The following is a 21244-nucleotide window of genomic DNA, read 5'->3' as shown; positions in this document are numbered from 1 at the left end:
TGACAGGATGCAAAACTACTGCACTTATGGACTTATAATAAAGCAGACCTTCCAGTCAAATGTGTCTATTGAAAGAGTGGCAAATTCTGCTATGTGTCCGAGTAATAAATACACTCTGGTCGTACGATCTCCATGTAGACTTACTATTAGTGCTACTATTGTGTAACAGAGCTCTCTCCCTTACCGTCAAGGCTATGGCTTCCGTATTGCCCTCATCCACATGCATTAACACATGGGTATTATTGAGGCACTGCTGGCCAACCGAGCCCCTCCACGTTACAATTTCAATTAACTCGGGACTTCCCGCATTCACTCTCACCCAAGAGTGCTCAGTCATGACTCGGAGAAAATAATAACCAATTTTGATTATATGCACTATACAAGACGGCACGAGCATACATACATACTCATTGCAAAACAACAACAAAAAAGCCTCCCAACTTTCTTCAATTTTAGTAGTATAGCATTATCATGATTTTCCATCTGAAAACCTGGCCATCCAACCCCTCCCTCCACTTAACAGAAAGCGGCTCTTCTATTCTATAAAACTGTGCTTCCACAATCTGCTTTTTTGTTTTCTTTTGCTGCGTCCATCTGAGGGGGTATAATCTAACTGTGGTCATGATTGACCATACAAAGGGAAAGGAATATGTAAATATGTAGGGAAAGTAGAAAAGAGAAAGAAAAAATATCGCAAGTACGTCGGGTTTCATAAGGCGAAAAGGGTGTTGGGGAAAAAAGAAGGGAAACGCAAAACATCAATCCGTTATACTCTTCACTCATTTCTCATTCTCATCTTTAATAATCGCTGCTTTGGCCAGGACTCATGATTCCGCTGACAGGTGTGTCCTCGCCATTGGAGAGGAAAGACTGGTCAATTCTAAAGATCCAGTCCGTCTTGTCGCGTTCACTGCGAGCCGCAAAAAGCCATGTGTTGTCCGTCCCATAAATCGCAAACACAGCTGCTTGCATACGCTCGCTCAGGCGCTGAACTCCCTGCCCTGCAGACGATCCTCCTCCTCCACTACCGTTGGGCCCGGTCCATATAGTTGAAATGACTCGCCCTGAAGCTGTCCGTCGGTGACCTGGCGTAAGCTCTGGCGAGCTGCTATTGCCTCGTGCCGGCCTGTCGTAATCATCTGGGCCGTGCAAAAGACCAAGCACGCCGGGCTGGCTATCCACACGCGAATTACGCAGGCTTACAATGCCTATTTCATCACCATCTGTTGCAGAGTATATGTGGAGATAGGGTCTTCTCAGTTCCACAAATCTCTTTACCCATCGCGTAGATTCATTGTTTGGCACCAGTAGATAGCCGCCTTTTTGTACCTTTGGATTCTTGGGAACGCGGGTGATGGTAGTGATGAGAGTAGGGGGTGCAGACTCTGTTGCGACTCCGTTCTCAGGGGGCATCGTATTCTCTGGGCTCAAAAGCTTTGCAAAAGGATCTGGATATTTCTGCCAAAGCTTCAAACACAGCTCCAACAAGTCCGTTTGTCGTGTATTGTATTCAGAAATTGGAGCAGCAGGTTCCAGACCCATTTCTTTTGGCACCTGTTGGTCGACAGTATCGTCTTTCAGAATTTCGTCGCCAGCCTCTTCTGGGGAAAGTTCATCTCCATTGATTGAGGGAGCTTGGGACGTCACAGGTGTATCGTTGAGCAAATCATCGTCGTTGGGGATAATCGCTTGCATGATTGGAGACGACTCAGGCTCCTCTTCAGGCTCTTCCTGTTCCTTTCCACCAGTTGTAGGGTCAATGCCATACTGCGCAAGGACGCTAGCTACAGCACCAAGTTCAGCGTTGCGGCGCCTCTTCTTTTTCGAGTGAAGGAAATCGCTGACAAGAGACACGCCTCGAGGGGTCCAACTATGAAGATTTTCCTCACCCTTGACGTAATCATGCTGACTGCTCATCCTCCACAAGTCACCTACCCTCTTGATCGGCGCAGGCTTCATGGTCAATGTAAAGACCCCGCTCGAGGAGCGAACGAATCGCATGTTCTGCCAGAGCGATGTAAAGACGGAGGTTTGCCGAACAAACGTGCGCGACATCACCTGTAAGTTGACTTTCTGTGAAAATCTCATGGGTTCTGCCAACTTCTCTGAGGAAATCTCCCAAGAGACAGTCATCTGAATACGGAATTTCTCAGCTGTTACACGATCAAGAAGAAGTGAATTGTGCTGACTAGAGTCCCATTGAGCATGTACCACGATATTTCGCGTGCCATTGGGATTCTCGCGGAAGACGGGATTCGACGCAAGCTTGAGAGTGATGTCGCGGTCTGTGACCATGTCGGGAGATTTGCCAGCAGTGTCAACAGTTCGAATTTTTCCTACACGGACAGAGGTAACATCTCCCCATGGCAAAACATCTCCCGAACTGTGTGAAATTTCAATGCAAATACGCCTCTGCAGTCCTTGGTGGAGTTGGAATGTTCCAGTATCAAGCTCGCTGGATTGCGTTACTTCGACGGCAGAGTACTCTCCGTGCTCATTAAGTTCCATGATTTGTATCCGAGAGAGTATGTCGTGCTTTTCTTGGGTGAAAAATTGAGATTCATTAATACGAGCTCCCTTTGCATTGTCCGCAGTGGGGCATGCATCTCTCATGTCGTCCCAGCTAAGGAGCTTATCGAGATGCATTGTCGAAACGTTGGCAAAGATAGCTGCTCTCAGGGTAACCTCTGGGGTTGCAAATAAGGGCACACTCATGCTATGAACGCTCTCAAAGCGTATTGGCCCCTCGTCAAAATGTTGAATCATTTGTGTTGTCGTGATGCCGTCTTCCTCTGAGATGCCGGGAATGAATAGCTGTGCATGTACATCGGTTCCTTCTCGCTCGGCAAAGCCTACCATTTCATGCATAACGACGTTGAACTTGAGCATGTTGGTAGGGGCTCGGGCATGGGAAGGCTCAATAGACAGTTTGAGCATGCCAACTTCATGAGAAGTGTAAGGAGAAAGGACATCCAGCGCAAAATCCTGAACTCGGCTCTCAAATACAGCTCTGAGGGGAATATCCACCTCGCCAACGAGAGTGTAGGAGGGCATGTTTGTCTCCACAAAGGGGTTATCCAGGCTTAGGTGCTGGGCATACTCTGGCTGGTCAAGGTACTGGTGCATCTGTCGCATTATACGTACCCGGTCATACAGCTTCTCAAGACTCCACAGGCGGACTACGGTGTTCTTGTAGTCGATAACACGGACGCCAATACAGGGTTTGTAAGCCTCCTCCAGTGCTATGTCGTCTCCCTCGCTCGTTAGGCCGTTGAGGACCATGTCGTAGGAAGAGCACAAGACGTGTCCCAAGTCCACAGTAGTAAACTGGAAGACGACGTTCTCATTAAGCTCGTTGCTCATAATCTGGGCCTCCTTTAGGATAGATGCATTCTGGAGCACAGTTTCAGCCATTTTAACAAAGTGGCGGCTGCGCCATGCCTTGACCGTCTTTCTTGCAATGTCCATCTCGTAATCAGATAGCCTAGGGCTTGCCTTGGGGCGCTTAAGGGGATCCATCTTTTCGATTTTTTCCTCAAACTGTTTGCGCTGTAGGCTGAGTTGTTTCTGCATATCTTCCTTGAGCTCCATGAGCGCCGCTTCCATACGAGCCTTTTCTTGCTTGATCTCTTCAACTTCCATATGGGAAACATCTGCACCTCTGAGTCGGTCTCGGAATTCTTCTTTTTGTCTCTCGAATTGAGACTGGAGTTCCTCTCTTACTTCCCTAAACTGGTCGTCTTGGTCCCCTTGCCTTGGTGTTGAGGGCATTGTCAGGGCCGTGTCGAGAGAAAAGTTGTCAATAGTTCCCGTCGACATGTATTTTTCTCGAATAGGATACGATGTAGTCGATTCAGAATCGTCTCCATCATCGCGCGTAATTACACGCTCTGCCCTCGCCCTTTGGACCTCTTCGAATAATGCATTCAGCTCTTCATCTGTCAGACTGGCGAAGTTATGGTCAGTCCCAAGAATGGCACCGGCAGCCTCTCTCCGCGCCAAAGACCAATCAGAATCTTTGCCGTTACGCGAAAAGAAGGCGGGTGAGTCTGGCCGAGACTCGCCACTAGTTGAAACGTTGCTGAATGATCTTTCGTGTCCAGGCGTTCGGGGAGTCGATGGTGCCGGGCTCAGCGCCTGCAGCTGACTGGCAGTAATAGACTGCCGTAGCAAACTTTGGCGGTTGCCGCTATCTTCAGCTCTTTCGGCTCTGGCCTCCATGGGATGGTTGAATCGGAAGATGTGGAAGTCTCCGAGAATAACACGGAATCCAGAATGGAGCTGCTTCGGCTCCGTGATTCGCTTGCCGTTGACCATGACCGATGCTCCTTCTCTCGGTATAACGGTAACGACCCCGTCAGCATTTTCAAAGGTACAGTGATCATGCAAAATCCTGGTGCCATTCAAGCGGATACCGGCCTGATTTTCCGCGTTTGTGTCAACATTGCCTACAGTAGTTGTACCAGGCTTGAGATTGTAGACCAGACACTCTGCCAGAAGAGGGTCGTCCGATAAGTTGACAAGATGGGGCATTTTCTTTGGCGTGTGCAGGCCCACGAATCCCTTTTCGATGCTGATACCGAGTTCTTCCAAAGCTGCTTCACGCTCTTTATGAATCTCCTCCGTCTTGGTCAACTTCTCTTCCCATGTCTGATTCAAGTCTGTGAGCAGCTTCTCGCTTTGGCTAAGCTGTTCTGCAATCTCTGCTTTGGAAACCTTCTTGACCGTGCCATCTGCTGCCGTGATGCTCACTATCTGCTTCTCCAAGGGAGTGCCCTCGTCGTAAACTTCGTCTGGAGGAACGCCTGCACCTCCGGTTGCGCCAAGGCTTCCTCCGCCACCAAGCTTGCTTCTCAAGAGAGACAGCTCCTCCTTTAGCTCTCTGATCATACGAGCATTTGCGTCTTCATTGACCACGGCGTGGTTCTTGATTCGCTTTGCAGAATCAGCATACCGAAGCGTACTTATTGTCTCATCGTAATTGATATCGGCAGGACTGATGGCTGCAATCATAGCAGTCATACTGTTTCCACCCAAAGAGTCTTTCAGCAACCAGGTGAGTACACTGTCACGATACGGCACCTGAGAGCCACCCTTCTTTTTCTTGCCGGGGGTAGACAGGTCTGCAAGCGCGGCAATGACACGACCAAGTGTGGAAAGCGATCTATTGATTTCAGCACCTTCCTTTAATCGCGCTCCAGTTGCACCAGTCGAGTTGGCTCTTTCGGAACCAGCCAAATCGACCAGACTAATCTTGGCAACCTTTTCCATCTCCATCTTCGTTTCAGCGTCATATTTCTTCTGCGTCAGCATAAGCGTGAAAACAGCATGACTTCGACTGGAGGTTTCGTTCATGTTGGTCGCGGCAACAGTTCTAGCCTTGTTTCCCTCGTCCATGAGGTTTTCGATTTCTGCAAAACTCGTAACAACGAGCTTGGCAAGATCTTCGACATAGGGACCAGTGGACGGGTGTTCTCGAACTTTCAGATTGCCCTTTGTCGAAGGGTTAAGCAGATCGCGGACTCGTTCGTTGTAAATTTCCAGATATGATACTTCGACCGTGCAATTGGTCGCCGAATCTCCCTGTATCTTTCCTATTCTCTGAAACATTTCCTGGCAAATCATAGGAATAATACCGACTTCTTTGCCGTATCCCATCATGGAGTACGACTTTCCAGAACCAGTCTGGCCATAGGCGAAAATACAGTTGTTGTAGCCCTCAAACGCGTTGTCTAGGAGCGGTGCGCCCAGATCTTCAAACAAGTTGTGCTGGCCTGCATAGTTGGAGTCCTCCTTGTTGAATGACCAGTATGATCTGTCGAACGCAAAGGTCTTGGGAGCACTATCTTTGGTTCCCTTTGTTAAATGTCCTTCGGGCGGCGTGATGACCGTTTGGTTCCCTTGCATATCAACGATACGCTTCGATCCGCGGTCGATTTCTGCATTCCAGCCGTTAACTCTTGATTCACTCATCCATATCTGACGTTGCGCGCCGGCTTGACGGCTATGTGCTTATAGACCCACCTCTGCCATTGAACGGTCGTACTCTCACCACCACCTTAATGTTTCCTCCCCCAGCTGGCGGCATGGCTGCTCGAATATGTGCGGGGACCTAGGCCGGTCCCCTCGAATGCAGCGCGGTTTTATAGGCAATGCGCCCCGGGTCGGTGAAGGTAAAAATGGTCGAAAGCTGTATGCGCGGGGAAGAGCTTCAGTGAAACCGAGTCTCCAAGTGGTTCCAAGCAAACAAAACAAAATAAATCGCAAGTGTATGTAGCCGTCAAGGCCTCCTGTCCATACTCAAGCCAAAGCCCTCCCTCGTGGCGGCGGTGGGAGCGCCCCGATTTTCCCGAGGTCGAGGGTTCGCAAGCGGTCGCAAGAATTTCGGACTTGTCTAAGTTGCGCCGACTCGATGGCGCACGGCCGCTGCGGGTGCGTTGAGCTCAAGACAGTCGCTGGTGCCGCTATTCGTGCCGTCGTCAATCGTCAACAGATGATGCACTTGCAACCGGCAGCATAAAAGTCAACAGGAGAAACGCGGTCGCGCTGATCTTGCACCTCCTTGCGGAGCGACCCTCTATCTTTCAGCGGTCACTGTGATTGGGGGTGGAGGTGCATGCTGTCAGGGGAGGTTCACGTGTGGGTTGTTGATGCGGTCTGCGCTTGTGACGCAGGTGGCATGGCGGATTCCGCGGATTAGCCGCCAATATTTACTGCGAGCCTCCATGTTATCGTCGATTAGGGGACCGACAGGCTGCACGTTGGCCCCTAAACAGCGCATCCTGCTGCGAATCCATCACTAAGCTGGATGCTAACGACTCTTAGGGGCTTCACATTGATTTGCACATGCACACAAAAGCACCAAGGAGCCATCACCCAATATGTACGTTTATGCGCCCCACCCGTCTCGTGGTCTGACATTCCTCTATTCGCTTGCGAGCAGCTCTCAAAGGCGCCATTGTTTCGTTTTGTTTGCTCTGTCAAAGACAGAGTAGTACCTGGCTAATAGACGCGGGACCAATGCATGAAGATTCCCCCCTCCACTAAGGCTTAGGCTGTTGTTTAGACCGTTGTTTGCTTGAATGTCCCCAGAATTCACAGGTGCCCACTAGATCTGATAGGTCTCAGATGAAGGCGGCGCGTGTCATGGCTGTGCCGCTGAATCATCCAGGCTCTTCTCATATCTCCCAATATCCAAAGGTCCCGTCGGCCATACTAACAACGCTTGAATATGTCTAGGAGACTCTTGTCCTCCTAGTAGTTTCTGCGTGCCTGACTTCTTCTCCCCAACGACATACCCCACAACATTAACCCAATTCCCGACCTGTGTTAATCCAGGCTGGATAGTCTCGAGAACGAGCTCAATGTCCACCAGTACAGTCTCGTTAGTTCCCGGCGGGTACATGTGTCCCAGATTCAGACACGCCGTAGAAGTATCATATGAGATAACACTATCATGGGTTTAAGCATCAGATAGGTGCTCGGTGGAATTTAGTCTGTTGTAAACATACCATCCCAAGAATCTCACTTTATCGCCGACTGAGCGCTCTTTCAGCTGTGACAACAAGCAGAGCTGCGAGGCCACCGGCCCCCACGACATGGCTCTGTTGTTCTCAAGAAGCTTTCATTGGAAGCCATAAGCTGACTAGCATCTGACTATATGAGCTTGAGCTCAGCTCGTTCTTTGGGCTGGATAGCATCTGCGGTGAGCATTCGGTGACAGATTAATGCCCCGCGCTAGAACAAAGCTTAGTTATTGCTACTGTGTACATATGAAAATATTACACTGTGCGGATATTCTGTTAAAGCGTATCTGCCCTGTTGCACAATATGATGCTACCAGGTGCCTTTTCTCATCAATATTTTTACCTCAGCTCACTTTCGTTTCTCTTCGTACAACTCCAGCTGAAAAAAACGGCTATATAGAGTTTCTTTCTTTGCTCTCAAAATGTCTTCCACACCTGAGCCTCGTCCGACATATGTCTACAAAATCCTCTCTACACCTCCCATCGAACCGTTTCCTGTTCAATATCCCTTCTCAGAGCTCGACGCAAAGGATGGATTTGTTCATCTGAGCACAGCGATGCAGGTAATACAGCCATCTTTATTATTGAACCTTCTCCTAGGCACAACTAGAATGATCTAATATTAAATATCCAGGTCCCTAACACCGCCGATTTGTTCTTTACCGAAACTCCTACCCTATGGATCGTCAAGTTTAAGCTGGCAAAGCTGGCGGATCCGGTGAAGTGGGAGGACGGATTCCCGCATTTGTACGGCAACTTTGGTGCAAGAGATGTCGTGAGCTTTGCGAAATTTGATCGAAGAGAGGGACAGAGATGGGTTGAGTGGATGTTGGATGTAGACTGGCTTGAGTGGTAATTGTTTATTACATCACGTAAATATAGCATCGCTACAAGGTACTGTATAAAATTGTTGCATATGCTTCTTATTATATTTTCATTACTTTTTGTTTACTGGTTATAAATATGGCTCCTAGACGCCAAGATCCTTTTCCACCATACCCCTGCAGATAGGGTGGTAGAAGTCCTTGTACTTGGCGAAAGTCTCCAGGGCGAGGCTTCGATCAACCTTGTTTAGAGATCGGAACAGGGGTCGGACGAACTTCATGCGACCGACCCTGCCAAGCAGTTCGGCTGTGTTCTGGTAGCTTGTGCTGTCATTGGCCTTGAGAGCAATCTGCAGATAGGCAAACTGGAGCTCAACATTCTGAGTGTCGAGGAGGCTGTAGACCTTGCCCAGAAGCTGGGCGCGTTCAGTGCTCAGAGTGCCATGTTGCTGCAGCTTTTCAAGGAAAACAATCTTCTGGTTGGAAGAGAATGATTCAACATCCTTGGCACTGGGCTCATAAGACTATACGTTTCATACCATTAGATAATGATCCAATCAAGTGTTTAAGGCTTGGAAGTCGGAATGAGGGGAAATAGAGAGAAGAGGGCACTTACATCGTTTTCCCACTTCGCAGCCAGTTCATAGCATTGACCAGCAAGGGTAGTGTCAAACTCGGGCTTGGGAGGCAAGCCCGGAGTGTAAAATTTGCCCTCCCAGTCAATAGTAGCAATCTTCTGCTTAATCTCCTCATCGCCCAGGCCGTTGAAGAAATCGACAAACGTATCCCTGAACTCAAAAGAGTCGAGAGACTTTCCAGCCCACTTTGTGAAGTAGTGAGGAATGAACTTGTCAAAGTTCTCTCGGCCAACGAGACGGTCCAGGTAGTAGAGGAAGTGGAAGCCCTTCTCGTAAGCAACAGTGCTGTAAACATCCTCAGGGTCCACGTTATCATGGCTGATGATGAGCTTTGTGTATTCGTGGTCCTTGCCAAAGTGCGCAACAGCATCCTCTAAAGTCGATATTAGCTCAGTCTACCTCATCTATGACTTATATCACATGTATGTAAGTATGCATGTATATGCTTACCGAGAGCCTTCCATCCGATGATGGATGAGAAGTCAAACTGAGGCTCACCGTGGACGGCAGCCTCAATTCGTCGCTCCAGATAGACAGTCCAGCCCTCATTCAGCCAGCTATTTCAGTGTCAGCCCGTCTGTCCTCATTAGGTGGAAAAGAGGAGAATCTAGGGATAGGTACGTACAAATGCTCCCAGCTGGCATTGGAAACCAGATTGCCACTCCAGCTGTGGGCAAGCTCGTGAGCAATCACATCAACGTTCTGCCTGTCGCCACTGATGATGGTAGGGGTAGCAAAAGTGTAGATGGGGTTCTCCATGCCTGAGATAAATGTCAGAATAGTCCCTGAAACTCAATATATGGATAGACCTACCTCCATAGGGGAAGCTGGGGGGCAGGACAAGAACATTGTACTCTCCCCACTTGTACGGGAAAACAATGCTCTCAGCAATCTCCAGGAATTTCTCCATGTCTCGCTCAAGCTCCCATTTGCAGCCCTCCAGCTCATTGGGACCAGTAACAACCTTGCTGCGGGAACCAATGGGAGCAGAGACGATGTCACCAGAGGCAACAGCGAATAGGTATGAGGGGATAGGGACCTTTTGCTCAAACTCATACACCTTCTCCACGCCCGGAGTAGCAGTGTGGTCGCCAACAGCGACACCACTGGCAACGACGGGGAGGGTAGAAGTGAACTTGAAGCTAATGGTAGACTTAACATCAGGAGTATCTTGGCAAGGGAAGATGGAGCGAGCGTTAATGGCCTGGCACTGAGAAAACATGTACGGGTGCTTCTTGTTGGAGGTCTGAGCGGGTGTCAGCCACTGCAGCGCAGTGCACTTGCTCGTCGTCTCAAGCTCAATGGCCAGGTTGATGATATCACCCTTGGCTGCGCCATCAGGAACCTGCACATGCAGTGGCGCACCGAACGGATCAGAGTGCGGCTTGAGCTCCCACTTGGACTCTGTGGAGTTGACATTGACTGACGACACCTTGACGAAGCGAGAGTCGAGGATAATCTCCTTGCTCTGCTTGTCAGTCTGGCTCTCCAGCTGCAAGACAACCGAACCCTTCAGGCGCTTGTTCTCAAAGTCAATGCTGAAGTTAGCGGTGGTGTGCTTGGTGCGCCAAGCGTCATAGTTAGACAGCGTAGTGGGATCCCGTTTGGCCATGGTGGTGATCGTAGCAAAGCCCCGCCTAGTGTTAGAGTACAGGTAGCTCGTGGATGTGCGATTCGTGCTGCTGCGCAAAATACCGACTCTCTTGAAGATCGAGAACCACGACATGTGCTCAAGCTGGAGTTTTTTTCTGACAGCCAGATGGAGCGGGCAGCAATAGGACCGACTCAAGCCGAGTTCAACGAGCCCGTTGAGCTTCACTGAAAACCACTTGCAAAAGGTCCTCGCAATTGCGAGCTCCCATTTGAGGGACGTCACGTGCGGCACCACTTGCGGGCAGCTCCAGTTTCCACTGTGGGCTCTTTCGGCTCAGCTTCATTGTGGAGGGGTTGATGCTTCAACTTTGTATCGATGTTTTTTTTTTTTTCCTTTTCTTTTTTTTTAACATTCTGAAATTTTTCTCTTAGTTTCCTCAGTTGTCTATTTTTCGGCCGTATCTGATCGATCTGGATGGAGCTGATGACTAGAGCAGTCTATGAAACAATCGGCTTCTGGACCGTTCCCCGCTAAAAGCTGTCGCCGAGGAGCCAGGGTCTGTATTTGTCGTGAACCTGAAACAACGGCCAAGCATCCATACGAGGGACAAAAGATCCCGTCTGTTTTCGGCTTCATTCTTCATCGTCTGACGTTCAGCTGAGCCAGGAATTGAAGCACCAAGACCTCCAGAGCCGCCCTAGTCCAGCCCATCATCTCAATTGGAACATGATCATCAGAATGGCGATGGAATAGGTAGAAGGCTGTGCGGAAGCGGAGCTCGCCTAACGCCGCCCTACTGCACGTTTTTTGGGATCATCGTGTAAGTGTTAGATCAGATGAATCGTGTAGCTTAATATATCTTGGCGGTAGATGCATGCATGCAGATTGCTATTAAAATGGCCAAAGAAGGCAACATAAATCCCGTCCAACCCTGTACAGCGCTCCGCAAGTGAGCGAGATATACGAGAACCTGTTACGTATAATCCTGGATAATGATGCCAAATTCTTCGCAGAGAAAGATGTACCAGTATGGGGCATATTAACTAGTAGCCTTTGAGCAAAATAGTCCCAAGAGGATACTTCCATTGGGAGCACGAGTACATGGAAATTTCACCGGCCGACTTCGTCCGTATGGCTCCGTAGACGAATCAGGGACCATAAAAGTACAACCATCTTTGCGACTTAGCTCTTTCGTAGACATGGTCTGCACGTTCCATAGTGGGAAAGGGCTTTTAGGCACGTTCACCAAAGTACCTACTTAAGTGTACCACGAGATTGGTAGTACTTACCAGTACTTACAAGAATTATGGATCAATCCAAAGGGACGAACTCAGTAGGAGTCTTCGTTTCGGTATTATCTGCTAATACTAAGTACCTGAGTACATACCGAATCATTAAAAGATAGACTATGAAGTACATTCTTCAGTAGATATTGATGCTATGGTTTATTATAATATTAGAGGCATTTCATCAAAATTCAGAGCCATCATCTGCTTTCAACTGGTTACCTAACCTACCCCTAAACTGCCGCGTAGATATACACTTATTTGTGCGGTATGCCAGTTGTACTCGATGTAGTTAATAGAATAAGAGCCCTCAACTGCAGAGTTTCAGCAGAACGCCCAAGGTACTTCATTTAGTTCTTGTCTAGTAAATACCTAGATATCTAAGAGCATTTCTACTACATTATTTATAACGATCACATTGGTTATTGTCGGACATGCCTAAATTCGGTTCTTTCGAGGTGTTGAGTGGGAAGTATAGCCAAGTACATGTACTCAGCACTCAGCTACCTCTGCTACTAACTTACCAACCGGAGGGGCACGAAAGCAGAACCTTATCTCCACGAAGCCGTTAGGTCAGAGCGATCTGGAAGTGCCGCTAAGTTGGACAATATAGTCGTTGTATGAACCCAAAATGCCTGCTAGGTGCTAGAACAGAATGGCCACAGCGATGAGAACCTTGACTACCTACCTACACAAGAGACTTGGCCGCTTAGAAGGGATATTCGAGCACCTAGACAGAATACTTTTACAATGCAATGGTTGACAAGCCGAATAAGCGAGCAAATGGATCGGATGATACATACTTACCTAGTAGGTATACGCAAAGCGGTAGCGTGTAGGACTGTGGCGGAATTACTAACAGTTCCGCCCTCCCAGGAAGACCCTAAATTAATGGAGTACGTGTTTCATTCTTCTAAGATCCCCGGGTAGTCCGAAGAAAAAGCTAAACATCAACTCCATTATAAGCAGAAGCAGAGATCGACTATTGGTAGAGACGAGGTATTTTTCGATCGACCCACGAGCGATAAAAGAAATAGAACACAATGGAGTCCTTTGTTTTCTCCAAGAGTGGAAACTTGTTTAGCTAAAAATGCTCAGAAGAATCAGTAAACAGTGGTGTAATAAAATTACGAGCAATATTTTAGTAAGAATACGGATACACTTGTACATATGCCCCTCTTTAGCCACCCTTTTGAGGAGCAAACCTATTCTATTAAGCACTAGTTATTGAATATGAAAAAGAGAAGAAGAAGCCCCAGTTTCTATGGGAAATTACTATTTAATTGCAAAATTAGAGGTGGCATTAACATCTCGATAAAGCAAAGGGAAAATGATGAATTAGATAGGACTCCCATCGCATCACTTTCCCTAGGGCCGTGCTTTTCACTTTCTAGATGTCCTGCTAAATTTTAAGCACGGCCTTTGAAGAAGACATCATGTGGACTCGTGCAAAATCCTTCGCAGAACCGTAAGCCATAGCGCGGTGGAGATTGACCATGTGGATGGAGCTACAGATATGTTGCGTGTTATCCAAGTCCGAAACATAGTATAGGTTAGGTTAAGCTATGGCGTTTCCGTTATATAGATCTCTTATCGTTTAGCAGCGACGCTGCTATGCTTGATTCAGAATATTTTAAATTCAAACGACGGAGATTGGGGTGCCCTTCTCCACGCTACGCTATCACTTGTGTTTATGCTACAATTGGAATAGATAGCTATGTAATAGTATGCAGTCAGCACTGGCAAAATCTTAGAACTTACTATTCATTTCTTTTTCGATAGTATTGCAGTCCATCGGAAATTGGGCACATGGGGGAAAAAGAGCTGTGGCTCTGAAGAGGTTGAGTTTAGCGGGCTACAGACGCTGAATAGCCTCCACATTATGGCCGGAGAGTGGGGCCGAGTCCACATTTGGATATCAGATTCATGGTGGGTCCTAGGATTACGGCTCGGACATGACATGCCAACGTCAATGTCAAAAAATATCTTTCTTTTTTTTTCTTTTCTTAGAAAGGGGAATAGGAGGAATAAAGGAGCAGAGAAAAAAAAAAAATACGAGTAACCCCTAGAGTGTTTGCGGAATAACTTCCCCGCAGATAGTAAGCAGGAGTTGTTTCAGGGTTGAAACAAACTGTGCAGCCCGCAGACCAAACCTGCCCGTGCGAATACATGCAGTCAGAATGCCTTGAGCAAAGCAAAAAATTTTCATCATCGGTGACGTTGAGATTATTCATTTCAAGAAAGGAGAGATACGAGGCTATTGAGTTAATTTTCTTTAAAGTATAATAATAGAATTATTGCTCTCCGTAGGTGGCGCATCCGCATAGTAGTAATTAGCTGTCGGAAATATCCGAGGTGGAAGCTCTCAACGGAAGGAAACCTATCCGGCTTGGATAGGGACAGTGTCATTTCGTTAGTTATTAAATCGATAAAAGAAAAAGATATTACTGATAGAGGAAAAGCTCCGAACTGAACTCGGGGTAGTTGCTTGCCGTTTCGTGGAACTGTCTCAGATTTTCTCCACCCCTGTTTTGCTTGGTTTTGCGCAATGGCGACTGCCAAGCGGAGAAAACGCCAAAGCTTGATTTCTTGTTTAGAAACAACACAAGCCAGTGTAGCTGGAGGAGAAATCGAGATCTAGTTTAGGAATTAACGCCATTAAGCTCTGACTTGAGATGGGAGTAGCTCCAAATGATCTGCACATCCGAAACCGGGATATACTAGATGTAGGATTGAGTTGCTTTGGAGTGTGACAGCACCTGCTTAGACTCATCTCATCACAAAGAACCCCACGAACGTGTTTTAGAGATCTGAGAGGGTGTGCAGCAGACGCTGAACGCAAGGTTTTAGGCTGACTAGGAATGTGACAGAAACATGACGGCTTACCTTACCTATCGTCAACATCTGGCACTCTGGCGGTGAAGCGCATCATGATATTTGAAACAAGTGGCTCATGTCCAACTGCAACTCGGCATCTGTGGCCGTAGTCGACGATAGAAGCGGTATAGTCATCTATAGTAAAACTGAGTGAGGAGATGTAAAGCTGCCAAGCGTGATTCCTCGAGCCTGCTTGGACTTGAATAGAGTCCATTGGAAAATCCAGTATAAGAAAGATTAGCTTAATGGTCTTGTGATCTCTAGGAAGAGTATACGTGATGTCATGATATCATTTGGTGGCTGAACCTGCTAAGAAAGCCTTGTTTCGCATTACGGTTGTAAGATTGATGTCGTTTGAAAGAAATGAGAATGCATAGCCTCATCAATATTAAAAATACTCATTGGAGAAGAATCTCCTGTCAAGCAGGGCTACTCATGGGGGCGATGTGGGAGAAGTGATAATTTATATAAAAATTGAAGCTTGGAATAGCACGATAGGGTAGTCTTGACACTGTAAAAGAGGTCAATAAAACAAATGATACGACTACGGGATGCACAAGCAGGCTGCAGCCGTCTCCAGAGGCTTTGATGTGTCCTTGGGGCCAAAAAGATATGCGTCGTAGCCTTCCCCAATGGCCCCCCAATAACAAGGCGGTGCCAGCCTCCGCGTCAAAGACCAGATGAAATGTGAAGCATTTACTGCCGTCACCATGCAGGCACGATCACACGCGTTGGCTTGATCGACCGCACCGCAGATCCGTTACGGTGACTCGAGCTCGTGACGCCTGTGGTTGTGCAAATGTATTGCAGTGGGAGCCCCGTTACGAGAAGGCTGAGTCTGCGACACGCTAGTTAGGTGACTGGACAAGGCGGGAGTGGAGATTGGCTAAACGCCTAGAACGCCTGGATTTTGATGGCACACACTACTCGTATTCTTCATCTGATATTTTTTTATCCTGATAGTGCAAATGTTGGCGCACTCGGTGATGCTATACAATCTTGGGAAGGTCGTAAAGCAAGCGTCACCGGAATGGTTCCCCAGGGGCTCGCGCACGTGCAGCCTTGTTCATCCCATGTCATAGCACCCGCGGCCCTTAGACTCATCTCTTCTCTTTGCTCTGTAACTGTGGCTCTGTAACTGTGCATTGCGTCTTCTTCATTATCGCGAGCCGCGTCATTCCTGTGCCGCTGCCATCTTTGACGACGCGTATTCATAATTCGTAATTGCATTGCGAGGCATACTTTTCCTGCTCCGTTGGGCTTTTGAAGATGCTTGATGGAGTCAGTATCTCACTCTTGGCCTCTCTAAAGCCCGTCTCTTCTTACCAAGCACCGGCGTCTGAAACTAAACCCCCACTAACCCATCAGCAGGGCGGCCTTATCTCTCCATCTTCCTCCTCATCATTCTCTTCTCGTTCTTTGTAATCCCCTCCCCTCGCTTTAGCAGTCCCCGAATACCGGTGCTAAAACGCAATCGCCCGACAGATCGGATTCGTGCGGGCGAACATCATGGCAGGCAAGGATATCCTGGGCGGGCCAAGCATGGTGGGGAAAACGCTTCAACCTGAAGAACGGGTCGAAGTCGCCTAGGGGCTAGCGTTCCTAGTTGCCATGCAGCAGCTCCTCCTCACGTATTTTCTAGCCCTGTCCATGTGCCAGGGTCCGGCCGTCTAACCCTCTTTTGAAGCTTCCGCCGGAGCCTACGGAGGGCTTTACTCTAGCATGGGTCTAGCATTCTACCCCTGTGGGAACATGGCATGGCACCTGTACAGCCACCAGGCCCCGGTGCTGTCCTATATTTGCATCCGTGTCAGAGAAAAGAGCCCCTCAAGTATATTCATATCCTTGACACTCGTGCTAGAACTCTTTGGGCCCGTAGGCCTTCTCCTGGCCACTGTGGATAGCCCCTTCTAGTCGGGTGCAAGCGAGGAGGAACATGGTAGACATCCATGCTCTCTGCGCTAGCCTAGGCCTCATCTGAATTACAATGCATCTTTCTTCCAGGCTCCATCTTGCCAGTAGCGCAGATATATACCCTCATCGCCTTGTTCCAACGCCCGCCTGGCTTCTTGGATGGTAGAAAGGTTGGGGATGTCATTTCACAGCGCTCTCGTCTAAGACGAATTGCTAATTGTATCTCACCAAGAGCTGGATGACTGTGTCTTCCCTCTTTGCACGGTGATATTGAACATTGAGCTGTCCATCACGTCGAAGCTGATTCATCCGAGATATGAATCACATTGCTGGCTGCATTTCTGGAGTTGATCAGAGTGTATTGTCAAGGCCTTTCTCGCCAGCTTTTCAAATGGTTTCTGTAAGAAGCCAACTTCCTAATTTGGTCAAATAGCTCGTGGCTGACTTATACGTGTCTCTAGTCCACGCCGCTGGCGGCTACACCAGATGAAAAATCGACATCTAAAAAGATGCAGCAAGACGGACAAGGCAAATACCAGCTCTTCCCCAAGGGAAGGCAATCGCCTTGCTTTAATAATAGTACATCGGTGGATCCCGAGACCGCCTTTGCTCTCGCCATGAACAAGACCTCCGACCGCAACGATAGGTCAGGTGCTACGACTCCGACACTGAAAGTCAAAGCGAATCAGAATCAGCCTATTGTCCGACGTCGAAAAGCCACTATCCCAGACCTTGGTCCGATGACAACGGTCCAAGAGATTGCCATGGACTCTCGTAAGCCTCGTATCCATTGACGATCTACTTCATCTCTGACTGTGCACAGCGACAATACCAGGTCGACCACCGCTGCGAGAACGGTCCATCAGCGCTCCTGAAGATGGACCTAAGCAGGATATGGTTCTACCACATGTATACACCCTGACGCAGGGCAGAGCGATATATGCACCTCCAAAGCAGATTGAGGTAAAGAGACGACCCAAGAACTCTAATCCTCCCCGTCTCCCCTCGCCGAAACGACTAGCACCCCTAGTTATCCCCGAACCAGACACGCAGTCTTTTGTTCGAGAAGTGCAGCGCAGCGCTTCATATACTCATCTCAGAGCTGATAGTACACCACCAATGAGTACAGGTGTCCGTCAGTATCTGAGCCCTCTTAGTTCCAAATCCGACAACAGCGATCACCTCGCGTCAGGGAGCACGGATGCTACATCAGCCACAACGCTACCGACTCCTGCTTCAGCTCCGATTATGGAGAAAAAGCCTGTCATTAAACAGTGGGAACCTCGATGCCGCACGCCTTTGAGCGCTACTCGAGCCGAAGAGAGTTCACACAGCCATGGCCATAGACGAATTGCTTCAGAATCACAAAGTATCATGCACAGAGGAAGACCAAGGAAGCGAGCCGAATCGCACAAGAAGAGCGACTCTCACTCCCAACCAAGCTGTAGTGAAAAGAAGCGATCCAAGAGTGCTGAGCAGCGCGCATTTGAGGAGCTTCCCCAGGGCGTAAGACCTCTCAAGGCTGCTACTCAAATGAGTGCCAACGACCTGGCTATTCTTCGCCAACAAGCTCTTGGCCAGGCTGAGAGATTTGAGGTGCTACAGGTTGAAGATGTCGAAAGCCTATCCAAGGAACTCCACCGGCTAGATGAAAGGGCGGAATACCTTCGCCGTACTTATAACTCTTTGAGGGCTGGACGTCGTGATTTGCACTCTCGGATCTGCCAATATCTTCGATCTCCAAACAGGGCAGCTCGATTTAGCCCTGAGCCGCTGCTTAGACAAGAGGAAGCACTGGCAGAGCTCGATGCCTCGATCGATGATTGGGTCCACAAGCTTGAGCGAGCTGAGAACAGACGTACTCGCGTTCGGCAGAAGCTACTTGAGCACATCGCCGCAGCCGCAATGCTTTCTGTTGGTCGGGAGACACCATCACCAGTGCAGCTACCCGTTATTCAGGATATCGCTACGCCTCCTCGAAGCCCGGTCAAGACAACTTTCACTAGCCGTCCCGACAGCGCCTCACCGCCGCCTCTGCGCGTGGTGGCTCAAGTACCAAGCATGATTCTTGAGCTGCCAGCCGTCGAGGAAGCTGAAGAGGAAGACAAAGACAAAGACGGCCTCGCTCGAAAGTCTACTGTGAAGAGCTCTGCAGGAGAAAGCATCCGTATCTATGCTGGTGATGAGCTTTTTGCTCTCTTGACCGACGTGGAAGATGAGATCTACAAGATGAACAAAGCTATGCCAGAGGAACCTGATGTAGATCAAGCTACATCTCTACTACAGCCTGGGCACGAGCAACAGAGGAGCCATTTGAGGCGTAGCGCCCAACCAGATTCTCCAACTCTTGCCCCCTCGCCAATGTTACAATTCTTCAACCCAGCCATCTCGAAATTCTCTGCCATGTCTACTGTACCGCCTTCTCCGCCCGCACCGGTCCCTCCTCTCAAAGATTTGCCACCGAGAGAGCCGGAAGTTTTCTTAACGAGTGCAGTCTTTAAACCGAAATAAGCTCTCTTCTTCTTACTGATACTCTTATGAGTGTTTCACCCTCGCCATTTAGCAATCTTCCTGTCGCTCTTTTACATAAATGCATCTTGGTTACGAGCCTAGACCTACTGATACCCGGTCATGAACCTGTTTTTTTCTCGTTATTACACCAGTCGCTCGTTTTCAACTTCAACCCTCCATACCTAGCATTGCATGAGTATCTGGAGTATCTGTTCATTATTTGTTTTCTGCATAGTCTGACGCCATCATCGCTATGCGATTGCGACCTGTCATGCATGGCTAGACGCTGTCCGGGGCAATGCGGAAATACCATTACGGAATTTTACCTATCACATTTTTGCCAAATTTTTGGCCGCCGCTCTCTACCTGGACACTCTTCTTCATCTTCTTTCATTCATTTTCACTTCTCTTCACTTCTCTTCTTTCTTTTGTTACACTATCTCCATCTTTAATTTGTTTCCTTTTACTACATTTTTTTTCCCTATTCATAATTTTTATTCTATATTAAGCCATCGTGGCTGGGGAAAAATCTCCGATTTGTTTGTTGGGTATTACAGCTGGTTTGTTTGAAGCAGCCTAGCAGGGATAGTCTGGTTCTCGAATACGCCAAAGAGGGGACCGAGATGGTACCTCCAAGGCTCTGAAACGAGCGAAGTCTAGGCATGCGAAACGAAACAACCAGCGGGGCGGCTGACGGCAGGAGCGGTACCAAAAGCATTGGGTGTTTTGATGCATAAAAATAATGTATGGATACTTGTAACATTTTGCGATTAGATAGACAGTAGCAGACAATGCCGAACAGAGCTTCTATCAAGTCGAAACATTGGAATCCACTTTTTGGCGGTGATGGGATCTGCATCATGACTAATGCTTCTGCAGACACCGCGGCGGTAATCGTGCTTTGCGTCGGCCGACAAAGGGTTGGATTCAGCCGCATGTCTTGAGATTCGGACTTGTGTTTATGCGTGCTGACCTCTTCTCTTGGACGTCTATTAGGAAGCACGAGGTGCGCTAAGCCTTGACATTGACGCCATCACGTCAAGCTTCAAGCTCCCGGCCTGTCAAACTATACTTTGACTCTGCCGCGTCCTCGCTTCGAGTTCTACTACTGTAGTCTCTCCGAGTGTCTTCCGTGACAGTGGCGCCTCGAATCCTTCGGAGCTTGCCCGACAATCACCGTTAATGAAGCCGGAACTGAACTGAACTGAAGGGTCGTAAATACTAACAAAAGCGTCTAGGAGGAGGGGGACGGGACGGGGAACAAGGCGAATGCAGCATCGCGTTCGCTAACAGGGCATAGAGAGTTAAGCGAGACGTCACGATGAAGCATATAGATGAACGAGACTATTGCAATCGGTGATCCGGGTGACAGGACCAAGAGATTTGGGGCGTGGGGATCCTAGTAGCACTATATGTTAGTGCCAGTATTCTAGAGAAATAGATGGGATGAACGGGCGAAAGCGGACAACTGACAGGAAAGCTTGGCTGTAACGGCTCATCATGCCGCAGGGACTTGCAGTATTTGGAGTTGTGGCGTTTGTCAAGTGACGAGTTTGGCCTGCGTAGCCTCGCATTGCATCAGATGCTACCTATGCAGGCACTAATACTCTACTGCTACTATTTGATACTGCTATCTACGACTACCCCGTACTAGGGACCAAATAAGAATAAGCTGTATGGTGGCTGGGGTTTGTCACGGTAATGCTACCTGAGTGAGGGGAAATGCCATATACTGGCATATGTGGGCTGGTTTGTATGTCCATTACATACGTCGGTATGCATGTGCGTGCATGCATGCAAGCGAAGCGAGGCTCGAAGCCATCGTTTCTCGCAGAAAGCGATAGTTATCACTTACAGGAGGTACCTACATTAGTGCTCTGTTGACTACAAGGGGTAGGTGGCTACCTGATACTACTACAGTATGGGGCTGGCTCTTGACAGCTCGGATATTGACAACTCGGATATTGAGTATTCTAGATAGTCGTTGGCTGAAAGATAGGGAGGAGAGGCTCTAGAACGCTCTCTGCATATACGACACCACTGTTATAGGCACTAGATGCCGTGATGCTATTCC

General features: G+C 48.5%; 5 protein-coding genes across 5 annotated transcripts; 2 read left to right on the top strand and 3 right to left on the bottom strand.

The window, feature by feature from the left end:
* Positions 1-339: 339 nt before the first annotated feature.
* Positions 340-6633, bottom strand: GGI43DRAFT_396382 (kinesin-3 motor protein uncA). The gene is made up of 2 exons (XM_083204955.1): positions 6025-6633; positions 340-5939 (listed from the first exon to the last, which is right to left on the bottom strand). The coding sequence occupies exons 1-2, from the start codon at positions 6086-6088 to the stop codon at positions 799-801; spliced, it is 5205 nt and encodes a 1734-aa protein (XP_083064164.1). The 5' UTR covers positions 6089-6633; the 3' UTR covers positions 340-798.
* Positions 6634-7712, bottom strand: GGI43DRAFT_396381 (CST complex subunit Ten1). The gene is made up of 2 exons (XM_083204954.1): positions 7512-7712; positions 6634-7451 (listed from the first exon to the last, which is right to left on the bottom strand). The coding sequence occupies exons 1-2, from the start codon at positions 7598-7600 to the stop codon at positions 7145-7147; spliced, it is 396 nt and encodes a 131-aa protein (XP_083064163.1). The 5' UTR covers positions 7601-7712; the 3' UTR covers positions 6634-7144.
* Positions 7713-7757: 45 nt separating this feature from the next.
* GGI43DRAFT_249103 (DUF952 domain-containing protein) lies at positions 7758-8672 on the top strand. The gene is made up of 2 exons (XM_083200792.1): positions 7758-8089; positions 8161-8672. Exons 1-2 carry the CDS (start codon positions 7949-7951, stop codon positions 8380-8382), a joined length of 363 nt encoding a protein of 120 aa, XP_083064162.1. The 5' UTR covers positions 7758-7948; the 3' UTR covers positions 8383-8672.
* Positions 8434-10959, bottom strand: GGI43DRAFT_396378 (bifunctional aminopeptidase/epoxide hydrolase). The gene is made up of 5 exons (XM_083204953.1): positions 9802-10959; positions 9614-9749; positions 9439-9545; positions 8967-9361; positions 8434-8874 (listed from the first exon to the last, which is right to left on the bottom strand). Exons 1-5 carry the CDS (start codon positions 10712-10714, stop codon positions 8497-8499), a joined length of 1929 nt encoding a protein of 642 aa, XP_083064161.1. The 5' UTR covers positions 10715-10959; the 3' UTR covers positions 8434-8496.
* Positions 10960-17050: 6091 nt separating this feature from the next.
* GGI43DRAFT_380516 (Up-regulated during septation-domain-containing protein) lies at positions 17051-19170 on the top strand (the record flags this gene model as incomplete). Its single annotated transcript, XM_083202996.1, has 3 exons — positions 17051-17059; positions 17121-17433; positions 17483-19170. The coding sequence occupies 3 exons, from the start codon at positions 17051-17053 to the stop codon at positions 19168-19170; spliced, it is 2010 nt and encodes a 669-aa protein (XP_083064160.1).
* Positions 19171-21244: the final 2074 nt, after the last annotated feature.

The sequence above is a fragment of the Trichoderma evansii genome (genome assembly GCF_050947405.1).
Source record: "Trichoderma evansii strain SZMC 28006 chromosome Unknown GGI43scaffold_3, whole genome shotgun sequence".
Lineage (NCBI taxonomy): Eukaryota > Fungi > Ascomycota > Sordariomycetes > Hypocreales > Hypocreaceae > Trichoderma > Trichoderma evansii.
The sequence above is the reverse complement of the archived record's forward strand: the minus strand, read 5'-3'. Positions and strand labels throughout refer to the sequence as shown.

Bases quoted from the DNA above. Each gene is read 5' to 3' on its own strand.
- GGI43DRAFT_396378 (XM_083204953.1), bottom strand. From the start codon at position 10,714: ATGTCGTGGTTCTCGATCTTCAAGAGAGTCGGTATTTTGCGCAGCAGC. The intron at 9,546-9,613 runs GTACGTACCTAT...ACACTGAAATAG, and splicing joins AATGCCAGCTGGGAGCATTT to CTGGCTGAATGAGGGCTGGA. The intron at 9,362-9,438 runs GTAAGCATATAC...TATCGACTTTAG, and splicing joins CATCGGATGGAAGGCTCTCG to AGGATGCTGTTGCGCACTTT.
- GGI43DRAFT_249103 (XM_083200792.1), top strand. From the start codon at position 7,949: ATGTCTTCCACACCTGAGCCTCGTCCGACATATGTCTACAAAATCCTC. The intron at 8,090-8,160 runs GTAATACAGCCA...TTAAATATCCAG, and splicing joins ATCTGAGCACAGCGATGCAG to GTCCCTAACACCGCCGATTT.
- GGI43DRAFT_396382 (XM_083204955.1), bottom strand. From the start codon at position 6,088: ATGCCGCCAGCTGGGGGAGGAAACATTAAGGTGGTGGTGAGAGTACGA. The intron at 5,940-6,024 runs GTGGGTCTATAA...GCTGGAATGCAG, and splicing joins ACGACCGTTCAATGGCAGAG to AAATCGACCGCGGATCGAAG.
- GGI43DRAFT_396381 (XM_083204954.1), bottom strand. From the start codon at position 7,600: ATGTCGTGGGGGCCGGTGGCCTCGCAGCTCTGCTTGTTGTCACAGCTG. The intron at 7,452-7,511 runs GTATGTTTACAA...AACCCATGATAG, and splicing joins AAAGTGAGATTCTTGGGATG to TGTTATCTCATATGATACTT.